This window comes from Sapajus apella, unplaced genomic scaffold, assembly GCF_009761245.1.
Source record: "Sapajus apella isolate SASKATOON/1434 unplaced genomic scaffold, GSC_monkey_1.0 scaffold148, whole genome shotgun sequence".
Classification (NCBI taxonomy): domain Eukaryota; kingdom Metazoa; phylum Chordata; class Mammalia; order Primates; family Cebidae; genus Sapajus; species Sapajus apella.
Window position 1 is genome coordinate 2,043,089 of NW_022437088.1, and position 12,674 is coordinate 2,055,762.

Sequence of the window (12,674 nt, forward strand, 5' to 3'; positions counted from 1 at the left end):
TTTTTTGAGATGGAGTCTTGCTCTGTTGCCCAGCCTGGAGTGCAGTGGCACGATCTCAGCTTGCTACAACCTCCACCTCCTGGGTTCAAGTGATTCTCTTGCCTCAGCTTCCCAAGTAGCTGGGATTACAGGTGTGCGCCACCACGCCTGGCTAATTTTTGTATTTTTGGTAGAGACGGGGATTCACCATGTTGGCCAGGCTGGTCTTCATCTCCTGACCTTGTGACCCGCCCACCTTGGCCAAAGTGCTGGGATTACAGGTGTGAGCCACTGTGCCCGGCTAGCTAATCTTAAAGACAAGAATAGGTGGATTCCAGAGCCCTGAGTAACCAGGATTCTCTGGCTGGGTGCTCAGGAACACTAGACCCTCCTCCCCTTACCCTCTGGAGCAGCGGGGAAGCAAAAGGAGGGGCCCGATGCTCTGCTCAAGGACCGTGGGGTGAGGGTATTGGTGGTGTCACCGGAGGCAGAACTTACCTTCCTGGCTTGAGGGGCAGATGGTGGGCACAGCCACCACCAGAGGGAGCAGGGGCAGGCAGCTCAGTGGCCGGCCTCCCAGGGCTGTCACTGCCTCACTGGCAGGCATCCATGTGGGGTAGCTATGAGTCCAGAGGAACCTTTAGGCTGAGGGAGCTCCCTGTCACACACCAAGAGACGGTCCCAGACTGAGCCCTCAGAGGGACCCCCAGACTGGAAATCCGAAGGGCCATTGGTGGAGTCATTCCAGAGGGGTTCCTGCCTTGAAGGGCTCCCTCACCGTGAGAAGCCCTGTGAGGGAACCCCAGACTGAACCTCCTCCAGGGGAACCCAGGCTGAGTCACTCTCAGAGGAGCCCACAGGCTGAGAGACCCTCAGAGGGACCTGCAGGTTGAAGCCCTTCAGAGGAGATATCTAAATGAGACACCGCTAGAAGGTCCCCTCCGTTGAGACCCAGAGGGCCCAGGGTTGAGAAGGTGACATCGGGAGGGATGCAGTGGGGTGTGCTCTGATCTCAGCGTTCGGGAAAGGATCCCAGGAGCTTCGGCTCTGGGCCGCACCCCATCCTTGCCCTGACTCATGCCGCCTGCCCTGCCCTTCTTTCTACCCCTTCCTGGTGACTTCAGGTTCTAGGTGTCTGGGCCTGGGCAGGTGAGGAGGGCCACTGGGGTTGGGCTCTCCGGGATGGATGGGGGCTGTTGGGTCCTGGATGGAGGGGTGTTTCTCTGAAGCTGGGTTAGGGGAGGCATGGGGCTCTGAGGGAGGGAGGGAGGGAGGGAGAAACACGTGGCCGGACCAGTTTGGAGTGGGCGGTAGCTGCCAAGCAGCCCAAGTGGGCCTGGCACTTGTGCACTCTGGGCCCCTGAGGGGAGCTGAAGGGAGGTCAGGCCACACTCACTCCATCCGCCTCCCTCCACCAGGCTGCCCTTCTCTGGCTTCTTCCTCCTGATCCAAGTTCTCTCCATTCATCTCTCTGCCTCCAGGACTGGTAAAGGCTGGGCTCCAGGATCCAGCAGGCTTGAGTGTCAGTATCCAAACTGGGCCTGACTGGGAGGAGCGTGTGTGTGTGTGTGTGTGTGTGTGTGTGAGAGAGAGAGAGAGAGAGAGAGAGAGAGAGAGAGAGAGACACATACAGACAGACAGCCACACACGGAGGGTACAGAGGCTCCTGCTTCTCCTTTCCTGGTTACAGATTCAGACCCCTCTCCTTCCCTGCATTATAGTTCCCCAGGGGCCTTCCACTTCATAGGGTGACCCCATGGGGTCTCCAAGCCCTCCCTGCCTCCCCAGCCTTCTGGCCTCTCTTTCTCTATGACTCCGCATACTTATCTGAGGCCAGGGTCTTCCCAGCCCCAGCTCTCTGTGGCTCCCTCCTCATGGCAGGGTCGGGGAGGGCTCTGGAACTCTGGCCAGGGGAGGGCGGGGCCCATGAAGCTGGCTCACAGCCCATGCTGCTGCAATAGCGGGGGTGGCTTAGGCCCAGCCCCCTGCCTCCCTCCCTTCCCCCAGGTATAAAAGCTGAGCTCAGGTGAGCTGGTTCCTCCTGCCCTGTCTCAGCGGCTGCCAGCAGGTAAGGAAACCCAGGGCTTTTCACCCACATTTGCTGCCTGCTGTCCAGAGGGCACACGTAGGGTAAGGGCTATGGGATCAGACACTGGAGGTTGGTGTTCGTGTTTCAAGCATAGGTGGGTGATTGGAGGAGGTGGAAAGAATGAGGCTAAGGTGAGGCCCAAGGGATTCCCCCTAGATGCGCTGGCCTGGGGAATGTGATCTTGGCTCCTGAAACCCAGGAGGGGCCTGGGCCTGTGTGGAGTTGGTTTTGACCCCGTGGTGAGGCACAGAATATGTGAGGTGGAGCCAAAGGGGGCAGTTGAGAAAGAAATGCTAGACTCTCCCCTTACCTCAGGCCTGCCCCCCCTCTAGGCAGATCATGAGCCATCAGCTCCTCTGGGGCCAGCTATAGGAGGACAGAACTCTCACCAAAGGACCAGACGCAGCGGGCACCATGGGACAGTGCCGGTCAGCCAACGCGGAGGTGGGCTCATTCACTCCTGGCCTTGCTGCTTCCACCCTCCTCTCCTTCACCCTGAGGGTCTATGTCCCCCACTGACTTCTGCCCTTCACCTTGGCCTTGCCCTGCATCCCAGACCCTGCCATTGAGATGTGAAACCCCTCCTGAGGCCCACACAGGGTGATGCAGATGGAGTCCTCTTGGGAAGAGGATACCTGGGTGCATGCTGGGACCTGCTCTGCCTGCAGCTGGGGGTGTGGGGAGAGAAGCCTTGCCCAACCTGTGGCCGCTGTGGCCTGGAGGCCGAGCTGGGGGTGGGGGAGAGAGGCCAGGTTCCCGGCTCTGGAGTGGGTGGGAGCTGTGTGCCTTCCAGCTTTCTTTTGCCCTGTGGGCTTTGCCAGGCTCCTGGGGAAGCAGGGTGTCGCAGGGTGCATGGAGCTTTACTGATGTGGGTGATGTCCCCTGCCCTCAGGATGCTCAGGAATTCAGTGATGTGGAGAGGGCCATTGAGACCCTCATCAAGAACTTCCACCAGTACTCCGTGGAGGGTGGGAAGGAGACGCTGACCCCTTCTGAGCTACGGGACCTGGTCACCCAGCAGCTGCCCCACCTCATGCCGGTACAGAGGGAGCACACCCCACCCAGCCAGTCCCCTGACTTCCCACCCACACTGGCACTTACAACCCCTCGCGGTTCCCCCAGTGCTGGGTAGGCCCTGCTCTTGCCGTCTGCCGCTGGGCAGGGTGGGGTGGGAAGATCTGAAAGTGCGGCCTCCCTGAGCCCTGCTGTCTTCACTCTCCTCAGAGCAACTGTGGCCTGGAAGAGAAAATTGCCAACCTGGGCAGCTGCAACGACTCCAAACTGGAGTTCGGGAGTTTCTGGGAGCTGATTGGAGAAGCGGCCAAGAGTGTGAAGCAGAAGAGCCCTGTCCGGGGGAGCTGAGGACTCCACCTGGAATTCTGGGGGGTGCTGGGGAGAGGCTGTAGGTCTGGAAAGAAAACTCCTCTCCTCTACCACCGCCTGTTCCCTAGCCTGCTCCTCTCATCTCTGCCACATTCAGCTTCTAATGGCCTTCCCCAGGTCTCTGTGTACTTCTGCCTTGAGTGCTCTGTGGAGCTCACAGGTGCAGGAGTCCCCACCAGAGGGAGGCTCAGGGAACTGGTTGGGCCAGGGATGAATATTTGAGGGATGCTGGAGGGATAAAAATTGTGTAAGAGCCAAAGAATTGGTAGTAGGGGGAGAACAGAGAGGAGCTGGGCTATGGGAAATGATTTGAAGAATGGAGCTGGGGATATGGCTGGATATCTGGTATTTAAAAAGGGTCTTTAAGAACCTACCTCCTAATCTCTTCCCCAGCGCAAACCATAACTGTCCATCCAGGGCCCTCTTCCTGCCTCCAGCTCTGCCCCAGGCTCCTCCTAGACTCCATCCCTGGGCTAGGGTAGGGAGGAGGGAGAGCAGGATGTGGGGGGAGGAGGCTGAGGAGGGTGTGACATGGTGGGAGAGGACCCGCTGGGTGCTTGGGCATTGATGGAATGATGGTTGTTTTGTATCATTTGATTAATAAAAAATAATGAAAAAAGTGAAAGATGTTGTCTTGACTGGATACCCCCCTTCCCCAGGGTCCACGGGTGAGGAGAGCTTGGGGGTCAATGGTAGAGCCATCGGTAGGGTGTGGCACGTGGGGCTGGAGTGGTTGGCAGTGGAAGTGAATGGGGACTCGCTTTTACCTACGAGTTTGGGTTGAGGGTGTTACCAGGCCCCAAAGGGCGACGTGGTCCTCTCTGAGGGACCGGCTCCTCTTTGCCAGTGGTAGGGCCGTCTTACAGGAGAGGAGGGCATGTGTGCACACTTGGGGAAAGGATATTAGCCCAGGTGTTCTGAGCCCTGGCTGACATAACAAGGGGAAATGGGGTGGGTGGGGGTGGGGGGGCTGAGAAGCAGGCTGGCTGGCCTGAGTTTGAATCTCAGATCTGCCTTATTGGAATTCTGGGCACGCTCTTAGCATCGGTTTCCTCATCTGTAAAATGGGGATATGAATATTACTTCCACAGCATTGCTAGGAGGACAGTGCCACACGGGTAAAGCACTTATCAGAGAGCCCGACACAGGGCGAGTGCCTGAGGAACGAATGTCAATGTCATTACTGCCGGGGTGGGCGAGGGGGCCCCTCTGTGGTTTCAGCGGCTGCCCCAGTGTAGGGAGTTCGAGCGGGCCAGTTTCCCTGGGTATCTTAGGGAAACGGTGCGGTGTGGGGAGTTTCCAGAGGGGTCCCCTGGTGTACACGAGGGCTTTTAGGGCTGGGTCTCAGAAGAGCTGCTGGGCTGGACTGGAGACAGAAGCCCAGGGAGCCAGACAGGTCCCTGGCATTTGCCTTCTGATTTGAGCTCTGAAGTCGGGCGTTACTCCTGAAATCCCAATGGCAAGGAGGTTTCTGTGGCCAGTTAGACTGGCCTGGAATGTTAGCTGAACTTGTCTGTTGGGAGCCGCTGAAACTTGGGCTGCCAGTGACCCAGGTGAGAAAGGCAGGTGACAATCCTTCCCTTCCTTTCTCTACCCTGTCAGGCTCTGTTCAGTTCCTGCGGGGCTGGGAGGGTGGGGTTGGGGGAGTGCCAGCTTCCACCACTCCCTCTGGGATGGAGGTAGAGGGGTGTGAGAAAAGGTGTGTATCCCTTTAACAAGGGCCCAACCCCAGGGCCAAATCAAGAGGGAGCTCAGCCACTACCTCCCCACCGAGCCAGCTCAGCGGGCAGGGCCAGGAGGGAGTGGGACAGATTCTGGGAGTGCAGCGGGGAGGAGTCCCAGCTGGGCTGAGCGCAGGGAGCTGCTTGGCAGTGCCAGAGCCCAGGCCCCAGAGACCTGCTGGAGAGGAGGCAGACCGAGGCAGCAGGTGAGCGCCGCAGGCCCTGCCTGGGAGGTCTGTGGCTGCCGGAGGGCCCCACAGTCTTGGGAGGCCAGGAGACGGGGCAGTGAAGGGGGCCTGGGGAGAGGGGCCTGCCTGAGACCGTGCAGGAAGATTTCAGTAATTATTAACTTTCACCCACAGGCCAGTTTGGGAATGGGGAGTCCTGAGGGGCTGGGGGCTGGGTGAGGCCTTCAGAGGGCTGGGTGGGGTGGTGAGACCCCCGTCCCAGGCGCTGCAGCTGATCGTGCTCCTCTCTAGGGAGAGAGCGTTTGGAAGCTTTGCCCACAGCTGCTCGACCCTCCCCAACAGAAGAGGACAAATGCGTGTTGGTCTGGGTTGGGGGTGGTCAGAGCTTGGACACAGGCCTTGGTAGGCTCTGGGAGCTGTGTCCTGGGAGACGAGATGAGGTCCAGAAGGGAACAGGCAGGTCCCAGGGAGCCGGAGATTCCGGGAAGAAGGGGCAGGGGCTGAGGTGGCGTCTCCTCTACCTCACTTCCCAAGCAGGCCCTGCTGTGTTCCAGGAGCTGTTCCTTGAGGGGGACGAGGAGATCGGGGAGGACCCCGAGTGAGGCTGTTGGGAGCCTGCAAGCTCCCCGGGAGGGGGAGAGATAGAGGGAGCGCAGCTCCTCCACCTCAGGCCCCAGGCAGGCCCCAGCTTGACTTGCTTTGCTTGGCAGAGCCACCTGCACTATGGGAGCCTTCCCCGGCCCAGCCCAGTCGCAATGGGGGTGAGGGCAGGGGTGCTGGGGAGCCGGCTCTGCCTTTCCCCACATTTTAGTAGACGTTGGGAGGCTAGGGCAGCTGTGTGTGTGTTTGGGGTGGGGATGGAGGCAGGATCCACACCAAATGCCTCCAACTTCACTTGTCTGGAAAAATTTCAGAGGCTGGCCTCTTGCTCCAAGAGCTGAAGTAAGTGGAAGGATGACGGGTTACCCAAGCAGAGGGGATCAGGAACGGCAGAGGTCCTTGCTCTGTGTGTGTGCGCGTGTGTGTGTGTGTGTGTGTGTGTGTGCGCGTGCACGCGAATTAGACGCAGGAGGATGGTGGTGAGGGTGAGGCAGGGGGCTACCTCACGGCCAAAGCAGGCCCCACCGTGCTCCAGGAACCCTTTCTGGAGAGGGCCTCCTGAAACTGGAGAAAGAACACAGGAAGGAGCAGAGAATGGAACAGCTGAGGCTGGGGAGATTTCCTTTGAAAGAGCCTTGCTGATAGAGGTGGCATTGTCAGCCCAGTTTGGATAGCACCTTCCCTATATATTGAAGGCAGAGGGGACAAATGAGTAAATGAAAAAGGGAATGAATGAATGAATGTGCAAGAGAGTGAATGCATTACTGAATGAGCAAGTGAATGAATGAGAGTGAATAAATGAGCCAATGAATGAATGAGTAAGCAAACCATGGTGCCTGAGTGAGCGAATGCATTCCAGGCAGATGGAAGGGACACAGAGAATCCACACTTAGGCCGGACAGTGGGCTAGACTCTGGAGAGAACGGTGACTAGGAGGGACAGGAGTCTAGGGACATATCCCAACACCTGGAAAAAACGTTAAGACTCCACAGGTGTGTGTGGGGTGGGAAGAGAAGGTGGACTTAGGAGGGTGTGGTGGACATTCGGGACTCCACCACACGGGAAGGAGCCTGGGGATGTGGGTGGTTAGAAGGCATTTGGAGGGCGTGGGGCCCAAACCTGGGGGTGGGAGGGTGGGGCTGGAGTGGCTGGGATCCAGGGGCATGGTGTCAGGGCAATTTGGGCTTTTGGAGAAGTCAGCAGGCTGGGCTGAGGTGGGCGGGGTGGGGGTGGGAGACTGCTGGTTGCTCAGTGATGAATCAGCCAAGGGGAAGACAATGAGAACACTGGGGTAGGGCTGGAGGCCTGAGGTGAGAAGGCCCATTGGAGGACACGTGGTCCTCCTGTTCCCACATTTCTAAAAGGCTCCAGTCTACACTGTTCTCTCAGGACAGAACCTTCGTGTGGCAGGGCCAATGCAGGGATGACCTCCTGCTTGACCTTTCTAGGAAGGGGCTGACGGTCTAGAACATCTGCCCAACCCACTACCCAGGAGACCTGGGCCCTGGCTGGTGGAGGAACGGGGCAGCCTGGAGGAGCAGGTGGCTGTGGGATGGGTGGGGTGGCAGATCCTGTCTTCTGGCCTTAAGGGGAGGGAGGTGGGGGAGGGTAATGCGCCTTGCCTGTAGTATCCTAACCTTCCTTCAGAAAAAGCTCCAGAAAAGCACCTGTCAGATGTTATCTCCAGCATGGTCCATTTTACAGAAGGTGGGAGGGGCAGATTCCTAGGAGGAGGAGCTGGGAGCTGAAGCCCTGAGGTGCCGGGGCTCCCGCTCTGGGTCTCCCAGTACTCCTGGGAGGGGATGGCAGAGTCATCTCTGGGGCTTACCTGTGTCTTGTCTGCTTGGCTGCTGCCGGAGGCCAGGCAGGGGTTGGGTCATGACATTGAGGAAGCTCGGAGAAATGACTCCAAGAAGGCTGGTGGTGGGAGAGGTTGGCTGGCCTGTGGGAAGACGGGCACCCATTTCCTTCCCTCTTCCTCTCCCTGACCATTTCCCAAAAGATCCCTCACTTGGGGAACAAGGACTGGGATGGTTAAGTGTGGGGATGTTCTCTGAATTATCATCCCATTCCCAAGGCTTGGCTGGGAATTGGCTTGGTACAGTCCTTCCAGAAAAGGGCACGGTTTTCAGAATCACCTGGAACATTGGTCATGAACCTGAGCCACCTCCAACCCAAGGATGGCACAGCAGACAGACCATGGGTCGAACAATGGTCTTCCTCCCCATTTGTAAATGTTAAAGAGTTTGTATGAAAGTCTTACAATGGCCGGGAGTGGTGGCTCAAGCCTGTAATCCCAGCACTTTGGGAGGCCGAGGCGGGTGGATCACGAGGTCAAGAGATCGAGACCATCCTGGTCAACATGGTGAAACCCCGTCTCTACTAAAAATACAAAAAAAATCAGCTGGGCATGGTGGCAAGTGCCTGTAATCCTAGCTACTCAGGAGGTTGAGGCAGGAGAATTGCCTGAGCCCAGGAGGCGGAGGTTGCGGTGAGCCGAGATCGCGCCATTGCACTCCAGCCTGGGTAACAAGAGCGAAACTCCGTCTCAAAAAAAAAAAAGAAAGTCTTACAATGGTATAGACATGGAACCACGCAGTTACACACATAAATAAAGAATATGAAAAAGGGCGTGGCTTCCTGCAGTTCTGGTGCCGTGTTCCATCCTTCCAGCCAGGGGCCAGTGGGTTCAGGCAGGCAGAGAAGGGGACACAAGGGCAGGATTTTCCCTCAGAGAAGCCACAGCCTGAGTCTCCCTCTTAACTCTCCTTCCTTCTTGCTTCCTGGCCTATCCCCTCCTGGTCCCACCCTTACTTCAAAAGAGGCTTCATTAAAGAAAAAGCTTAAAGGTGGTCAGGGACCTGCGACACCTGTTACGAGGGCTGGAAGGAGGTGGAATATTTATAGAACGTCTACCTTGAGCAAGGCATCAGGCCAGGCGATGTGGGCTAGAGAGATGCAGAGATTAAAAGCAGGGAGCGGTGTATACCCAGGATTTAAAGACAAGTCTATGAGTCCTGCCTTTTGGTTCAGAAAATACATTGGCCATGTATAAGAAAAACTACGGTTGTCTCAAGGAACAAGACAAGACCCAGCAAGATGCTGTGGCCTCACCAGTTAGTGGGCCCCCGCCAATGTCAGCTGAGTGGTGGTGACATGCAGGACTGTGGGAGTCAGCGAGGATGACGCCCAGGGCAGGGGTCAAGGCTGGCTTCCCTTGGAGGTGTGGTTTGGGCAGGCACCGAGTGATGGGCAGGCTTCAGCTGGCTGGAGAGGGCAGGGCAGCCTGCATGGGAGTAGGAATGGCCACGAGGGGCCAATGGAAAGCAGGTGGCAGGACAGGAGGCTGCAGCGGGGTCTGATCGAGCAGCCTTTCCTTCCAAATCTGACTGTGGCTCGCTCAGGCCCCTGTGGTGCCTGTGTCCCTGCTTTGTCCATCTCCTTTGGTCAGGACCCGCCAGGCGAGGGTGGCTGGAGCTCATTCCTGGGCTTGGGGGTGGGAAGGGAGTCTGATTTCTCCGGTTTGACAGGCAGGGGCTCTGGGCATGGGCTGTGACTCACAGAGGCGATCCAGACCCGCCTGCTCCCCTCATATCCTGTTATTCACAAGGCTGTATCCGCTTGGAAAGTGTCTTTTGTCTTGGGGTGAGGGGGTGACGCATGTGCCCTTTGGCAGTCTGCTGTGTCCAGGGTCCGTCTCCTGCTGGGGCAGAACAGGGCCTGGCCCCGCCTTAGGTAAAGTAGACGAGGGTGTTCTTGGGTCCTGCTGTGTATTTAGGGATGGGCGTAAGGGAGGTGGGGCTAGCAGGGTGTGGCGGGGGGGTGGTGGGAGAGCCGCACAAAATCTGATCTAATGGATCTGGACCTTGCCCTTTCCCAAAAGGGGCAGCCTGGGCCTGAGACGTGGGACTCACTGCCCTGGAGCCCAGCAAGGGCTTGGGGAAGGCCTAGGTCTTCCTTTCTGCTTTGTTGCCTGGGGCTGGGGTCTTAGCCAGTCCTGGGAGTGGGAGGCAGAAGCCTCTGCCTCTGTCCTCCATGGCTCATCTCAGCTGTCCCAGCCATGCTTGCCCCCAGGTGAGGTGGGCCAGCTGCGGAGCAGGGTGGGAGAGCAGGTGGACCCTTCTCCTCTTCCCATGGGAGCCTCTTGCCTCCTAGGGCTCTGACAGTAGGGATCTTGCTCCCTAGGGCTGGAAAATGGTGCCTGGGGCTGGGGCAGGGCCTGGAGAACCTGTTGAGGCGGTTGAACTGGGGAGCACCTGGATTAGAGGAGCCACATAGTTCTCGTTCCAGGGCTCACCTCCTTTCCCCCACCCACTCTGTGTTTCCCTTTTCCTGCCACCTTCTCCTCCAGGGACTAGGAGCAGGGGTGGAGGAGGACCCAGGGCCTAGGGTGGGCTTGGATGAGGGGGTATGGCCCGTGGGGGTTGTCAGGCCTCCAAGTCCAAACCTGGCCATTATAGCCTTGGTGACCCCCACGTACACCTCTGGATGGCCCCCAGGGGCCAGAAAGTCTGAAGTAACCAGATGGCCACAAAGAGGAGTGAAACAACTTGTTCCTGCCTCAACTAATTGCTCTCCCCCAGCAACCTCCAACCATTGCTCCTGCTGAGCCTTTCGAAATTCCCCCCCTGGACATTGGGTTTCTCAGGACCCCCACCCCTGTAACTGTGTAATTTACCCCACCCTCCCCTCTGCTTGCAACCAATAACCCTCACCCTTATAATACCTCTACCCTTGTGACCATGCACCCTGTGATGCCCTTCCCCTCCCTAAAATAGATTGCTACCTTTAACTAACCATTTGCCCCAACCTACATAACCAGTCTCCTTTCCTACTCCCCTTGCCGAACTCCTGTCTCAGACTTGGCCCGCTTGCAACCAAGTGCGAAATAAAAAGGCTTCGTTGCCCACACAAAGCCTGCCTGGTGGTCTCTATGTGAGCGACACACCTAACAGGGGTCTCCTCTCATCTCCCCTCCTCTTGGTGTCCAGGCCCAGCGAGTAGGCGAAGCAGGGAGATGTCAGACTGCTACACTGAGCTGGAGAAGGCGATCATTGTCCTGGTGGAAAACTTCTACAAATATGTGTCTAAGTACAGCCTGGTCAAGAACAAGATCAGCAAGAGCAGCTTCCGTGAGATGCTCCAGAAAGAGCTGAACCACATGCTCTCGGTAAGGCCTCTCACCCAAGGGCCTTGCCTCCCTCTCCCCTTCCCTCTCCTGCAAGCCTCTGACCTCTCAGGGTGTCCTTCCCTGCTAAGGCCTCTATCCTTCCAGAGCTTCCCCTAGCTCCAGGGTCTCCTCCACCCCTAGGCCTCTGTCTTCTCAGGATGCGCAGGCCTAGCTGGAGAGGACTGTGTTTGTATTTTCCAAGGGAAGCAGTGGTCCATGCCAGATCCTGGGACTCTGCCTAGGGTCCTGCCTGGAGTCTCTCTGGGGCTTCCACCCTCAGCATTGCTGACCCTTGCTTCCTCCCCAGGACACAGGGAACCGGAAGGCTGCGGATAAGCTCATCCAGAACCTGGATGCCAATCATGATGGGCGCATCAGCTTCGACGAGTACTGGACCTTGATAGGCGGCATCACCGGCCCCATCGCCAACCTCATCCGTGAGCAAGAGCAGCAGAGCAGCAGCTAGAGGACCCCTCTGGCCACACCTTCCAGGCACCGGCCTGATGCCCCGCCCTGGTGTTCTCCCCAGGCTCCCGCCTCAGCCTCTTGCCCACCCAGGACCCTTTACTCTCTTCTCCCTCCAGACCTTCCTCTGACCCTTGCTGAACTGGGGTCCCTTTGTGAGTGTCTCAGTCTAGGGGTACCTCCCTACCTAGGAGGTCTTAGTCCCTGGAGCTAGCAGGCCCTTGGGGCGCCTCTATAGGATCTCTATGCTGTCTGGGGACCCTAAGAATTTTCTCACCTGTTCAGTCCCATCTAACCTTCCAGTGTCTGATGTTCCTGCCAAATTCCTGCCTGATTTTGGGTCCGTCCTGACCTTCAGCTTGCTGTTTGAGGTCAGCTTGCTGCTTGAGGTCTCCCTGCTCTTGGTGGGAACAGCAGCAGAGACCTCTCCACTTTCCCTTAGCCCCTCTGCTGGGTAGAGAGGCACTTTCAGGGACTTCCCTCCAGCTGCCTCTTCATCTGGGAATGAGCTAAGCAAGGCTGAGCCTCCTCCCGTTGCCTGAAATAATGGTGATATAAAGGCTGGATTTGGAGTTTGTATCCCCTGGTCCCTTTGGGATGCTCATTAAAACCTTCCCACCCCTTGGAAACGTTTTATGCCTTGGTGGTCTTAGCCCTGGGCCCTGTGACAAGGGAGACTCTCACAGAAAAACCTCAAAGGCAGAGCAAGAAAGAAGCCAGGACTCCTGGATTCCAACAGGCACGGTCAGCTGTGGGCCAGCACCTCCCTCCACCCCCCTCCATGAAGGGCCAAAGGCCTTAGGTCATCATCTCCAGGCCCTTTTGGCCCAGAGTCAGACTCATATTCAACTTCCAGGCACACAATAAGTCCAATTTAGTCCTCACTGCAATTCCAAGAGAGAGGGACCATGGCTCTTTTTTTTTTTTTTTTTGAGGCGGAGTTTCACTCTTGTTACCCAGGCTGGAGTGCAATGGCGCGATCTCGGCTCACCGCAACCTCCGCCTCCTGGGTTCAGGCAATTCTCCTGCCTCAGCCTCCTGAGTAGCTGGGATTACAGGCACGCACCACCATGCCCAGC

The 12,674-nt window shown here is 57.6% G+C and overlaps 2 protein-coding genes across 8 annotated transcripts; both read left to right on the top strand.

The window, feature by feature from the left end:
- Positions 1 to 1,109: 1,109 nt before the first annotated feature.
- On the top strand, positions 1,110 to 4,076 carry S100A14 (S100 calcium binding protein A14). 4 transcript variants are annotated; one of them, XM_032264941.1, is made up of 5 exons: positions 1,110 to 1,128; positions 1,987 to 2,047; positions 2,401 to 2,512; positions 2,961 to 3,107; positions 3,293 to 4,076. In XM_032264941.1, exons 3-5 carry the CDS (start codon positions 2,483 to 2,485, stop codon positions 3,428 to 3,430), a joined length of 315 nt encoding a protein of 104 aa, XP_032120832.1. In that variant the 5' UTR covers positions 1,110 to 1,128; positions 1,987 to 2,047; positions 2,401 to 2,482; the 3' UTR covers positions 3,431 to 4,076. The 4 variants fall into 4 exon arrangements, with proteins under 4 accessions (XP_032120832.1, XP_032120833.1, XP_032120834.1 ...); XM_032264942.1 differs by lacking the exon at positions 1,110 to 1,128 and adding an exon at positions 1,447 to 1,465; XM_032264943.1 differs by lacking the exon at positions 1,110 to 1,128 and having other exon boundaries at positions 1,984 to 2,047; positions 2,384 to 2,512.
- Positions 4,077 to 5,166: 1,090 nt separating this feature from the next.
- Positions 5,167 to 12,224, top strand: S100A16 (S100 calcium binding protein A16). Of its 4 annotated transcripts, none has more exons than XM_032264938.1 (3): positions 5,167 to 5,378; positions 10,952 to 11,130; positions 11,438 to 12,224. In XM_032264938.1, the coding sequence occupies exons 2-3, from the start codon at positions 10,978 to 10,980 to the stop codon at positions 11,594 to 11,596; spliced, it is 312 nt and encodes a 103-aa protein (XP_032120829.1). In that variant the 5' UTR covers positions 5,167 to 5,378; positions 10,952 to 10,977; the 3' UTR covers positions 11,597 to 12,224. The 4 variants fall into 4 exon arrangements, with proteins under 4 accessions (XP_032120829.1, XP_032120831.1, XP_032120830.1 ...); XM_032264940.1 differs by lacking the exon at positions 5,167 to 5,378 and adding an exon at positions 5,486 to 5,510; XM_032264939.1 differs by lacking the exon at positions 5,167 to 5,378 and adding an exon at positions 6,210 to 6,302.
- The last annotated feature ends 450 nt before the right edge of the window (positions 12,225 to 12,674 follow it).

Coding starts and splice junctions, on each gene's coding strand:
- S100A14 (XM_032264941.1), top strand. CDS start 2,483: ATGGGACAGTGCCGGTCAGCCAACGCGGAG. Junction 2,513..2,960: donor GCCGGTCAGCCAACGCGGAG/GTGGGCTCATTC, acceptor CCCTGCCCTCAG/GATGCTCAGGAATTCAGTGA. Junction 3,108..3,292: donor AGCTGCCCCACCTCATGCCG/GTACAGAGGGAG, acceptor CACTCTCCTCAG/AGCAACTGTGGCCTGGAAGA.
- S100A16 (XM_032264937.1), top strand. CDS start 9,506: ATGGGCTGTGACTCACAGAGGCGATCCAGACCCGCCTGCTCCCCTCAT. Junction 9,696..10,951: donor AGGGCCTGGCCCCGCCTTAG/GTAAAGTAGACG, acceptor CTTGGTGTCCAG/GCCCAGCGAGTAGGCGAAGC. Junction 11,131..11,437: donor AGCTGAACCACATGCTCTCG/GTAAGGCCTCTC, acceptor CTTCCTCCCCAG/GACACAGGGAACCGGAAGGC.